This window comes from Ornithorhynchus anatinus, chromosome 3, assembly GCF_004115215.2.
Source record: "Ornithorhynchus anatinus isolate Pmale09 chromosome 3, mOrnAna1.pri.v4, whole genome shotgun sequence".
NCBI classification, from domain to species: Eukaryota; Metazoa; Chordata; class Mammalia; order Monotremata; family Ornithorhynchidae; genus Ornithorhynchus; species Ornithorhynchus anatinus.
The window spans coordinates 62,246,262-62,258,644 of record NC_041730.1 but is presented as its reverse complement, the minus strand read 5'-3'; the positions used below and the strand labels follow the sequence as shown (position 1 = coordinate 62,258,644).

The 12,383-nt window shown below is 47.4% G+C and overlaps 1 protein-coding gene across 1 annotated transcript in view; it reads left to right on the top strand.

The window, feature by feature from the left end:
- The window catches only part of LOXHD1 (lipoxygenase homology PLAT domains 1), a 247,851-nt gene that overhangs the window by 26,676 nt on the left and 208,792 nt on the right, over positions 1-12,383 (top strand). Inside the window, exons 3-4 of the mRNA XM_029059328.1 lie at positions 7,023-7,103; positions 9,988-10,172. Coding sequence (XP_028915161.1) covers positions 7,023-7,103; positions 9,988-10,172 — 266 coding nt within the window. The remainder of the gene's footprint in view (positions 1-7,022; positions 7,104-9,987; positions 10,173-12,383) is intronic.

Below are 12,383 nucleotides of genomic sequence, written 5' to 3'. Positions count from 1 at the left end.
TTGTATTATACTCTCCCAAGTGCTTAGTACCGTGCTCTGCACATAATAAGATCTCAGTAAATACCACCGATTGACTAATCGATTGATTGGAGCACAAGTGACTTCTCAGCTGCGAAGAAGGGACAACCGATTTCAAACCGTTCTACTCTTTCCTGACTTTCTCAGGGCCCTGCTGGCACCATCCTGGAGGCAATTCCAGGCTCTGATGAGAATGGCCTTCTCCACGCTATTTTGGAGCAGGCACACAATCACTACTCCCCATCTCCTCACTGCTAAGGTGTGACCAGAGAAGGTACCCAAAAGACTGGAAGACAACGATGATTTAGAGAAGCAGTATGGCCTGGCGGAAAGAGCCTGGGCCTGGGTGGCAGGGGACCTGGGTTCTAATCTTGTCTCTGCCACTTGTCTGATGTGTGACTTTGGGCAAATCGTTTCTCTTGAGCCTCAGTTTTCTCAACTGTAAAATGGGGATTCAATATCTGTAGCCCCTCCTACTTAGACCGTGAGCCCCATGTGGGACAGGGACTGTGTCCAACTTAATTAAAGTTTACTTATCCTGGTGCTTAGAACAGTATTTGACACATAGTAAGCACTTAACAAATACCATAAAGAGAAAGAAAAGAATTTAGAGAACAATCCATGGCTGAGTGACAGCTGGGCGGCTCAGCTGGAGATCTACCATGAGGTCCACATGATGATTTTGGGGGTTTGAGCCCAGAGTTCCTCTGGATCTCACAGGCATAATAATTGTAGTATTTGTTAAGCACTTACTATATGCCAGGTATTCTTCTAAGCCCAGGGGTAGATTTGAGATAATTGGGTTGGACATAGTCCTTGTCCCACATAGGGCTCACAGTCTTAATCCCCATTTTACAGAGAGGGAACTGAGGCACAGAGAAGTTTAGTGACTTGCCCAAGGTCATATAGCAGACAAGTGATGGAGCTGGGTTTAGAACCCAGGTCCCTCTGACTCCCAGTCCTGTGCTCTCCCTGCTATGTCCAGGTACCAGGTGAAGAGAGATTTCAGCCAGAACAGAACTGGACGGGAGGGATTTGGGCCCCTCTGGCAAACCTTACTGGCCATTAATGAAAAGTGCTTGGATATGGGTGGGGCTGGGAACAACATGATCACTGGGCTTTGTGCCTCCTTCCCTCCAGGGATTCTGGGGCTTTGAGACACCTGCCTCTGTCCAGGCCCTGCGTAGCTAGTTCTGAGCTGGACAATTAGTCCAGTGGGAGCAAAAGGCCTGAGCTGGGGCCAAGGCCCCTCTTTGCTTTCTTTGTGAATATTATCACTGATTAATCAACAATCAACCAGAGGTATTTACTGAGTGCTTACCATGTGGAAAGCACTGTACTGAGCACTTGGGAGGATATAATGCAACAGAATTAGCAGTCACATTCCCTGCCTATAATGAGTTTAGAGTCTACAGTCAATCAAAGGATTGATTGAGTCAGGGAAGAGCTGAGTGTTCAGGCTTAGTCTGGAAATCCCAGTCCACTGAGTGGATCCAAATCCCTGGCCAACTCCTTTCCTGATGCAGTCTCCCAGGACCTGGGGTCAGGGTGGCTGCAAGATGGATTAGGTAGGCCCAGTGCTTTGCCCCTGAGCTGACCCAAGGGGGAATTTCAGAAGCTCTGAAACCAGTCTGGACAAAGGAGGGGCAGGACTGAGGTGGATGGAACCCAATGGACTCCTTTATTAAGGTCATTGGCGTCAGTGAAAGGCCCAAAGCTCAGGGGAAGGACAACCCCAGTGCAAGATCGTCTCCAATCCCTTCCCACTCCACTTGCTGCGGGGTCAGTGGTGCAGGGATAAGAGCAGGGTGGCCTTCCTTCTTAACAATCAATCAGTAAATCAAACAATAATATTTACTGAGCATTGTACTAAGTGCTTGGCAGAGTACAATACAACAGAATTAGCAGACACATCCCCTGCCCATAACAAGCATGCAGTCTAAAGCGGGAGACAGACGTTAATACGATCGAATAAGGAATTTAAAATAAATAATTCAAAGCTATGTACGCAAGTGATGTGGAGTTGGGGGTAGGGTGAATATTTCATGTCCAGAGACTGATCCAAGTGCAGAGACTGATGCAGAAGGGGGAGTGAGTGGGCAAAAGAGGGCTTAAACTGAGAAGGCCTCTTGGAGGAGATGTGTGACACCTTAATAATGTTTTGAAGCTGGAGAGATTGGTGGTCTGGTGGATATGGAGGGAGTTCCAGGCCAGGGGGAGGATGTGGGAAAGGGGTTGGCGGCAAGATAAAATCGGGGCACAGTGAGTAAGCTGGCTCTAGAGGAGCGGAGCATGCAGACTGGACTGTAGTAGATCAGTGAGGTGAGATAGAATGGGCAGAGCTATTGAGTGCTTTAAAGCCAATGGTAAGGAATTTCTGTCTGATGCAGAGGTGGGTGGTTAGCCATTGATGGTTCTGCTGTATGACTTTGGGCAAGTCACTTAACTTCTCTGTGTCTTAGTTATCTCATTTACAACATGGGGATTGAAACTGCAAGCCAGACTGATAACTGTCCAAACTGATAAACCTGTATCCACCCCAGTGCTTAAAACAGTGTTTGGCACACAGTTATCAGATACCGTAATAGTAATGGTAATCTCCCCCAGCACTTAGTGAAGTACCTGACTAGTGGTGGAGCCAGGTTTAGAACCCAGGTCCTCTGACTCCCAGGCCCATGCTCTTTCCACTAGGCCACACTGCAGAGTTTAGAGTCCAATCATTTTTCTGCCTGAGCGGTTAGACACCATAGTGACCCGCACCGGGGAGTTGGGAATTGCCTGCAGATTCTAAGCTTGTAAATTCTCCTGCCGCTCCCATCTCTGCAGGCAGAAATGAGAACCTTTCTTCCCCGACAGCTTGTTGGTTTTAGGGTCTCGGTGGGGTTTGGGAATGTATTAACACAGGCAGCCTGCCGGAACATTTTTATTTTCTGGCCCTGGCTTTTCCGGCGAGCCGCAGCCAAAGAGTTTCCATTAGCCACGTTCAGTGCGCTAAGTCGGTCTCGAGTCAGTAGCTGAAGAGTCTGTGAAGCAGCTGGAACAGAGCGATGAGGTTCTCACACCATCTTTCCTGGAGGGAGATGCTGAGGTGTGGCCCGGCCCCAGTAGCCAGAAAGACTATTTGTGGTCAGGCACATGGATTTTAAGACTGCTTCCTCTCATCTTTTCTCTCTGTAGTCCTTTCTCTATACCCAGGACTGGAAGTCCTTTTAATTAATAATTAAATTGATTAATAATTTCTCACCACACTCTGGACCTTGTCCTGGGCTTTCTCAGAAGAGAAAGTCGCTTGACCCCCAATCCCTAAAGCAGTTACGTACACATCCATGTACTTCGTGGCTTCCCGTAGCAGGAATTTACTGTCGCTGATTTCAAAGTCTGTCTCCCCAGCTTAAGTTCATTAAGGGCAGGGATCACGTCTCCCAACTCGAATGTATTGTACTCACCCAAAAATTTAGGATTAGAACCCAGTTCCTTCTGATTCCCAGGCCCAGGCTCTATTATCTAGGCCTCGCTGCTTCTCATTCATCTGAAACTCTGCTGTCCTTTGCCTTTCTTGCTCTCATTTCTTAGCCTTTTTTTAGTGCTAGAAAACAACAGTAATGGTAATTAATAATTAAGGTATTTTTTCAGTGCTTACTATGTGCCAAGCACTGTGGTAGATACAAGGTTATTGGTTTTGAACCCAGTCCCTGTCCCACGTGGGGCTCACAGTCTAGTAGGATTTAACCCCCATTTTACAGATGAGGAAACTGAGGTAGAGGGAAGTGAAATAACTTGCCCAAGGTCACACAGCAGACAAGTGGCAGAGCCGGGATTAGGAGCCAGATCCTCTGACTCCCAGGCCAGTGGTCTTTCCACTAGGCCACGCTGCTTCTCTGAAACAGTGAGGCAGATTCTTCCTCTGCAACATCTCAACTCTTTGCTGGAGGGGAAGTGGACACTGGGAAACAACATTAGCATTTTCAGTCTGAATCCAGGCCCCCAGTTTCCAGAGGGGTGGAACCAAGGCCACTGGAGCAAACGGCATGGGAAACAGCATGGGTAGATAGAGCACGGATCCGGGAGTCACCAAGGCCTGGGTTCTAATCCCACCTCTGCCACTTATCTGCTGAGTGACCTTGGGCAAGTCACTTCACTTCTCTGTGCTTCAGTTACCTCATCTATAAAATGGGGTTGGAGACTGTGAACTCCACATGTGAGCACTGTGGGACAGGGACTGTGTCCAATCTGATTACTTTGTATCTGCCCCAGTGCTTAGAACAGTGCTTGGCATTTACTGGTTTTTTCTCTTTCTTCTTTCTCTAAATTAATTTGTGCCTGCCTCCCTTGCTGCACTTAAAATTATTTGAGGGCAGGGATCACATAACCCCCTCTCCCCCCACGCTTAGCACTGTGCTTTCTGCCCACAATAGGTGCTCAATAAATATAGCTTGATCGCTTAACTGAACATGGATCACTCATCTGGATGAGTCCTAAACTGTCACTCACATGAAGATGCAAGGATTCTCTGCTCTTGACTTACATGATTAGTCTGTCTGTAGACTTCCTGTTAATAATAATAATAATAATAACAATAATGTTGGTATTTGTTAAGCGTTTACTATGTGCAGAGCACTGTTCTAAGCGCTGGGGTGGATACAGGGTCATCAGGTTGCCCCACATGAGGCTCACAGTCTTAATCCCCATTTTACAGATGAGGGAACTGAGGCACAGAGAAGTGAAGTGACTTGCCCACAGTCACACAGCTGACAAGTGGCAGAGCTGTTAAACCAGATGCTCATGGTAAGAATGAGTGGAAGTAGTCCAGACCTATTAGCTGTGGCCTCTTCCTGTAGGTATCATAAAGCTGTTCACCCAAGCATCCTTCATTGCCTTTACTGGGGGAAGGATATTGGATTGGATGGACTGATCCACTATTGATGTCACTTATGTTGTGGAAGTCTTATGCTGTTGCGTAGGGTGGAGAACACACCAGGGGAATCTGGCCTAGTGAAAAAATGGCAGAATTAATGTGGAGGTGGAGAGATGGGGAAGAATCAATCGGAAAAATCCCAACCATCTAAGGGCAAATAGGAAGTAAGGCAAAACCAGGGGAACCCAAATGATTGTAGGAGGAAGCAAGATTGCTCACACTGAGCAGGCACCTGCTTGTTTTCTGACCACTGGGGAAAAATTAGTGTCAGGCGGAACAGAGCATGAAAAATGTAATGCTTCGAACCCCGTGTAGGAGGGATGGCTCTGGAACTTTCAAATCACCCAGCAGCGTTATAAAGGTTAATGAGTGCCGGGCTTGTGAATTGAAAGAGAAACGGGCCAGAAAAACTACCCATAACCTTCTGTTTTGGCTCAACCTGCCTGTGGTAGGAAGGCTTGGGAGGAAGGAGGCTCTTCCTCCAACATTCCTCCCTAATGTCACATATAAAAATCAATCAATCATATTTATTGAGCGTTTTCTGTGTGCAGAACACTATACTAAGCGCTTGGGAGAGTACAGTATAACAGAGTTAGTAGGCACAGTTCCTATCCACAAAGGAGCTTACAATCCAGGGGGGGAGACAGACATTGAAATAAATTAGGAATATATACGTAAGTGCTCTGGGTCTGAGGGTGGGGTGAACAAACAGTATACATCCAAGAGCAAGGACGACGCAGAAGGGAGAAGGAATAGAGAAATGAGGGCTGAGTTGGGGAAGGCTTCTTGGAGGAGATGGACTTTTAATAAAGCTTTAAAGGGGTGGGAGGGAGTGGTGGTCTGTCATTTATGAAAGGGGAGGGAGTTCCAGGCCATGGAGGGGTTGGCGGAGAGATAGACGAGATGAAGGTATACAGAGTATGTTGATGTTAGTAGTCTAAAGTTTTTTGGGTTTTTTTTCTCCAGGAGTATGGGACGGTTGCTGGCCGTTACTTGATGCCTGATCTGGGACACAGGATGGATACTCATCTTTGGGGGAGTTGGGGAGGGGCAGAGGAGGTTGGGGGGGGGTGGCCTATAGGTAACCAGGATGGTTTCTTAGGCTGAGAAGGCTGGCTACCTCAGGAAACGAGGACCTCCCCTGGAATGGGCAGAAGTCAATGCTCCCTTAGCCACCTGAGTGATGCTACTTAGAGTCGTGGCTACGGGTGGTCTTCTAATCTTGGTGGCAGGGCCCAGACTAAGTAGAAGACGGGGATGACACTTGTCATAGGCTCCATCTACGGGGAGGCTCTGGACTGGGTTTCTAAGCTTTTCACAGAGAATTGGGACAAGTCACTCAACAGCATTTATTAAGCATCTACTGTGTGCAGGGCACTGCACAAATACCTTGGGAGAGCGCAATTGAGAGCAATGGCCCCTGCCCTCAGGGAACTTAGACTCTAATGAAGGAAATGCTGCACAAGAGGAATGCATTGCCTTAAGGTTCAGAATTTCAGATCTGGGCAAAACTAGGCACATTTGGGAGGATTTGCTTGGGTACCTATAAGACCAAGAGGAGAAGATTTGCCAACCCGAGTCTTCACGGATGGGAACATTGTTCGCTGCTGAACCCCTTGACTATCTTTCCTTGTCTCTCCACGACATTTGCAAAATGACAAAACTGCAGTGTGCTTCCTTCACTTCCCTAGTTCCTCCCCAGTCCGTACCATGAGGACTCTGCTTCCTTTTCGGTGGAATGACTCAGCTGTGTGTTGGAGGTGATACTCCCAAGAACTGCACTCTCTTGGGGTATCCATTACACAGATGTGAACGTGGGCATCCTGAGAAGAAGCTGTCAGTCCTGCCAAGACAAAAGAAGGCTAATGACATTTTGAAAAAAGACCTCAAATTGGCAACCTCCATTCCCCCTGATACTGAGCGAAATAGAATTCTTGTACAACGGGAACCTCACAGCTCTTCTCAGGACTGGGTCGGGAGGAAGAAGGAGGGTCCAAAGAGAGAGTTTTGGTGAATGACAATGAGGAAGGGGGCTTCTGTTCTAGAATGATTGTGGTGCTAACATGCCTCTGGCTCCCACATATTTCAGGAGCGAATCTGCCTTTGAGAGATGTAACACGGATGTGTTTCGGGTAAAAACCAACAATGTAGGACCCATCTACAAGATCAGGTGAGACGCTGCTGGGATTTCTCTTGCCTGTAAGCTCCTTGACAGCAGAGCATGTGCCTACCAACTCTATTTTTTTAAAATGGTATTTGTTAAGTGCTTACTATGTGCCAGGCACTGAATTAAGTGCTGGAGCAGATGCAAGATAATCAGGTTGAACATGATACATGTCCCGCATGTCTTAATTCCCATTTTACAGATGAGGTAACTGAGGAAAATAAAAGTTAAGGGACTTGCCCGAGGTCATACAGCAGACAAGTGACAGAGCCAGGATTAGTACCCACGTCTTTCTGACTCCTAGGCCCATGCTCTATCCACTAAACCATGCTGCTTCCTATTAGGCGTCACTGCTTCCCTGCTGCTGTTGTATTGAATTCTCCCATGCTCTTTGTATAGTGGTCTGCACAGACTAAGTGCTCAATAAATACTTTTGATTGGGAGGTGTAGTAACGGTAACCAGTGACTCCGTCCTTTTGGTCTTATCCCTCTTCTATTCCGGTGCACAGGCTCAGGTAAGGATAAGTTCCCAACAGTTTATGTTGTACCTATCTCAATGCATAGTGCGGTGCTTGGCACAAAGCAAGCATTTAACAAATGCCATCATCATCAAAGGCCATTGTAGAGTCACCTTTTTCAATGGCATTTGTTAAGCGATTACTATGTGCCAGGCACTATGCTAGGCACTGGGATAGATCCAAGATATTCGGGTTGGACACAATTTCTGTCCCACTCAGGGCTCACGGTCTTAATCCCCATTTTACAGCTGAAGTAACTGAGGCATAGAGGAAGTGAAATGACTTGCCCAAGGTCACACAGCAGGCCAGTGGAGGAGCTATTAGAACCCAGCTCCTATGACTCCCAGGACCGTGCTCATTCCGCTAGCCATCTCTGCTTCTCCTTTCCCAGGAGAACTTGACAAACCCGTATCTGCTTGACGTGGCTTCAGTTGAGTCCCGCCCGTGGATAAAGAATAGCTTGATCTCTGGGGGTCCCTTCTAGTCTGAGGAATCTGGGTCTCAGATCAAGGTAATGAGAAGTGAGAGCAGATTACTGAGGTGGTTCTGCAGTGTTTAAGTTCTTCTGCTGCTCATTAAAGATATCCCGAGGTCTCAACGAGTACATACATGTCCGATTTGTGGAGGTCGCGGTGTGTCATTAGCCCGGTGGTGTCAGGATGAGAGGCAGAGTCTTGCCCTTCTGGGAATCCTCTGGGTACAAATTCAACAGCGGGCAGTAAGAGGTGTCTTTCTGATAACTGTGTAGGAGCTGGGCCTCTCAGTTGATGTCTTCGGGTCTCATAAATCACGAAAACTCTTAACCCAAATGGCACCATGGCACTTGATCCCTTCACTGTGCACTTCCCCTTGCATAAATGATTGCTATTTGATTATTACTTGTTGCGGGATAATATTTCTTTATACAAAGCACATATTAAATGCTGGAGAAAGTTAAAAGATAATGTAGTCACAGTCCCGCGATTAGACTCTCCTTTGAGCACTTACTCTTTCATTTAGCATTCTTTCATTTTAATGATGCTATTTCTCACAGCTCCATTCCACTTGGAGATAACACTGCTTACTGAGAGTTTACTGAAGCAGCTTAATTTCCTCTTCTCAACCTTTTAAGTATTTTGACTGAAGTGAATAGAATGACTAATGCCCCTTTCAATTTTGTATTTAGATAAGGGAAGCTCTTTTTGACATAAATCAGGGCAGATGCATTTAAGTAGGATAATGACAGCTCTCTAGGATACCTATAAACCCAAGGTGCTGCTTTTTGCTGAGTAGGAGGTGAAAGATAACAAACACTTGGAAATAAACACTTGAGAAGCAGTGTGGCCTAGGTGGAGAGAGCATGGGCCTGGGAGACAGAATAGCTGGGTTCTACTCCCGTCTCTGCCACTTGTCAAATGTGTGACTGTGGGCAAGTCACTAAAGTTCCCTGTGCCTCAGTTACCTCATCTGTAAAGTGGGGATTAAGGCTGTGCTCCCCATGTGGGACATGGAATGTGTCCAACCTGATTATCTTGTATCTACCCCAGCACTTAGTACAGTGCCTGGCACATAGTGAGGGCTTAACAGATACCTAGCATAAACATAAATGTGTGTACTCACATTCATATTTTATTTAAAATATTTTATTATTGGTAAATATTAGCAGTATTTGATCAATTATCTATATTTATTGTGTTGTCTGATGATTTTAAATAACCACCCAGTTCTCCTAAAGCACAGGCCTCATTCTCACCAAACCCAGCATTGTAACACTCGACATTCATATGAATGTCTGTTTCCCTCTCTAGACTGTAAGCTCATAATGGGGAAGGAATGTGTCTGCTAATTCTCCTGGAGAGTACTCCCCCAAGCACTTAGAAAAGTGCTCTGCACATAGAAAGCGCTCAATAAATACCACTGATAGATCAACTGTAATGTTCACCGTGTCCAACGCCTCATGCATAGGCAGAAAACATGTATGCACAAGCCATCCCTTCTGGCACTGCATCGTCCTGGGTCCGAACAGGCTCGTATTCCCAGGAGGGTGCTTCCCAGTTCCTTAACAATGTGATAGCCAAAATGTAGAGGGAAAACATGTTTTCAGACAGAACTAGGTTTACTTATTTTGCTCTGGTCAAGTTTTGGGATTCTATTGGAAATCTTACATTGGTTGGAACTCTCTTGCTTAACACTCTATTTTCATGGGACCAATTAAGAGTGCTCGCCAGATTGAAATAAAGAGTTCAGACAGGGTCCCTGACCCGCAGGAACTCACAACCTAAAAACGCTGTGGGAGGAATGATGATGATGATGACGAGAAAGGGGTGCCCGGACCCTCACGTTGGCCCAGGCGGGTGCAGATGGTTGTCTTTTGTGATTCTTTGGGGCGGCAGGATTGAGCACGACAGCACCGGACTGAACGCCAGCTGGTTCCTGGACAGAGTGGTGGTGACGGACATGAACCGGCCTCACCTCCGCTACTATTTCGCCTGCAACAACTGGCTGAGCAAAGAGGAGGGCGATCGGCAGTACTGCAGGGATCTCATGGGCAGCTTCAACCCCATGGACGTCCCCAGAGGTGGGTGCTGCTTTCCCCTCACCGGGGTGGGGAGGGGGGCCGTGGAGGGCATCCTCTTTTGGGCAACTGCGTAGGGCGTGTATAGAACCTGGTAACAGTAATAGTAATGAGCGAAGAGGAGGGACTGCAGGGTCCCGATGGGTAGCTTTTTCTTTTCTTTATGGTATTTGTTAAGTGCTTTCTATGTGCTAAGCGCTGGGGTAGATACAAGGTAATCAGGTTGGATACAGTCCATATCCCATATGGGGCTCACAGTCAAAAATCCCCATTTTACAGATGAGGTAGCTGAGGCACAAAGAAGTTAAGTGACTTGTCCAAGGTCACACAGCAGACAAGTGGCAGAGCCGGGATTAGAACTCGGGTCCCTTTGTCTCCCAGGCCTGTGCTCTATCCACTAGACCACGCTGCTTCAACCCCATGGACGTCCCTAGAGATGGGAGCTGCTCACTGTTGAGGGGGGCGGGGGGCAGTGGAGGGGATGCCCCCTAATGAGCAAGTGGGGGGGCCTGCAGAACCTGGTAACAATAATAATAATGATCACTGTGGTACCTGTAAGTGGTTAGTAAAGTGATAAGCACTTAGGTACAGTGCTAAGTGTTTAATACAATGCTTTGCGCACAGTAAGTGCTCGACAGATACGATTGAATGAATGGTACGTGCTTACTACTACTAATAATGGTGGCATTTGTTAAGCACTTACTATGTGCCCAGCACCGTTCTAAGCGCTGGGGTAGATCAGGGTAATCAGGTTGTCCCACTTGGGCCTCACAGTTTTAATCCTCATTTTAGAGATGAGGTAACTGAGGCACAGAGAAGTTACGTGACTTGCCCGAAGTCAGCCGACCAGAGGCGGAGCCGGGATTAGAACCCACGACCTCTGACTTCCAAGCTGGTGCTCTTTCCACTAAGCCACGCTGCCGAGAACTGAGCTAAGCCCTGGGGTAGAGACGATACAGTCAGATCAGGTACAGACCCGCTCCTACAAAATGAGGTTCCCGGTCCAAGGCGGAGGGAGCCTCCTGATTCCTCATCAGCAGAGCCAGTGGTCATAGTGGCAACAGCAGCAACAGGATTAAACCCATCGATGGTATTTGTTGAGCGCTTACTGGGTGCAGAACACTGAACTACACGCTGGGGAGAAAAATCCTTCTCTTTACCGGAGGTCGGCCAACGAGATGACGGAATATTTCTAGGATCCACTGGGAGAAGATCAATGTTTCAGGCTCTGTGGTCTTTGAGGAAGGGAGACAACACAGCACCTTGTCCTGGAGTTATTTACAGACTAAGGAGAGATGAGTCAAACGCCACTAGAACTTCCAATATCAAGCGTGTGTAACCATAGAAAAAGATTCACGAGAACGCAATCGACAGAAATATATTTGCTGGTTAAGTGTCAAGGGATAACTGGAGCAATTGGAGTGGCCATTCATATGGGGAGGGGGGAGGAGTCAGTTCGGGAAGGCTTTGTGGAGCAAGTGATTTTTAGTACAGGCTTGAAGGAAGGAATCAATCGATCAATCAATCTGGGATTTATTGAGCACTTACTGTGCACTGAACATTGTACCTTACAGTAAGAGGACGGAACATGATTTGGAGGAAAGGCCTTTTCTCCCTCCTTGCGCTGCGTCTCTTCGATCCAAAGGGGATAGGATGCCACTTTTAGTAGCACCCTGACTGTCACCAATCCTCCCCATCCTGCTTCTGGAGCTCGAGGAGACGTGAAACAACTAGCTCGGGGCACACAGTGAGTGAGTGGCGGAGCAGGGATTTGGACACGTAGCCCTTGGAGTTGAGGCTTGGCCTCCCGCTGCTTCGCCAGAAGACTGAGACCTCTTCTTTTTATGACCGCCCTGTTCGGAGTCCCCTCTCCAGTTGTCCCAGAGCACAGATCTGGGAGTCAGGGGACCTGGGTTCTAATTCCAGCTCTGCCACTTGCTTGCTGTGTGCCTTTGGGCAAGTCACTTCATTTCTCCGCGCCTCGGTTACCTCATCGGTAAAATGGGGATTAGGACTGTGAGCCCATGCGGGACAGGAACCTTGTCCAACCTGACAACCTTGTTACCTACCCCAGGGCTTAGTACAGTGCCTGGCATATAATAAGAACTTAACAAATATAAAAAAGCTTTCTTGTAGGTAGCCCTAAAGTCCCTACCAGTTTTCCTGTTCCCACGCATATTAATCTCCATCTGGCCTTGGAAGCCCTGGAGCCCA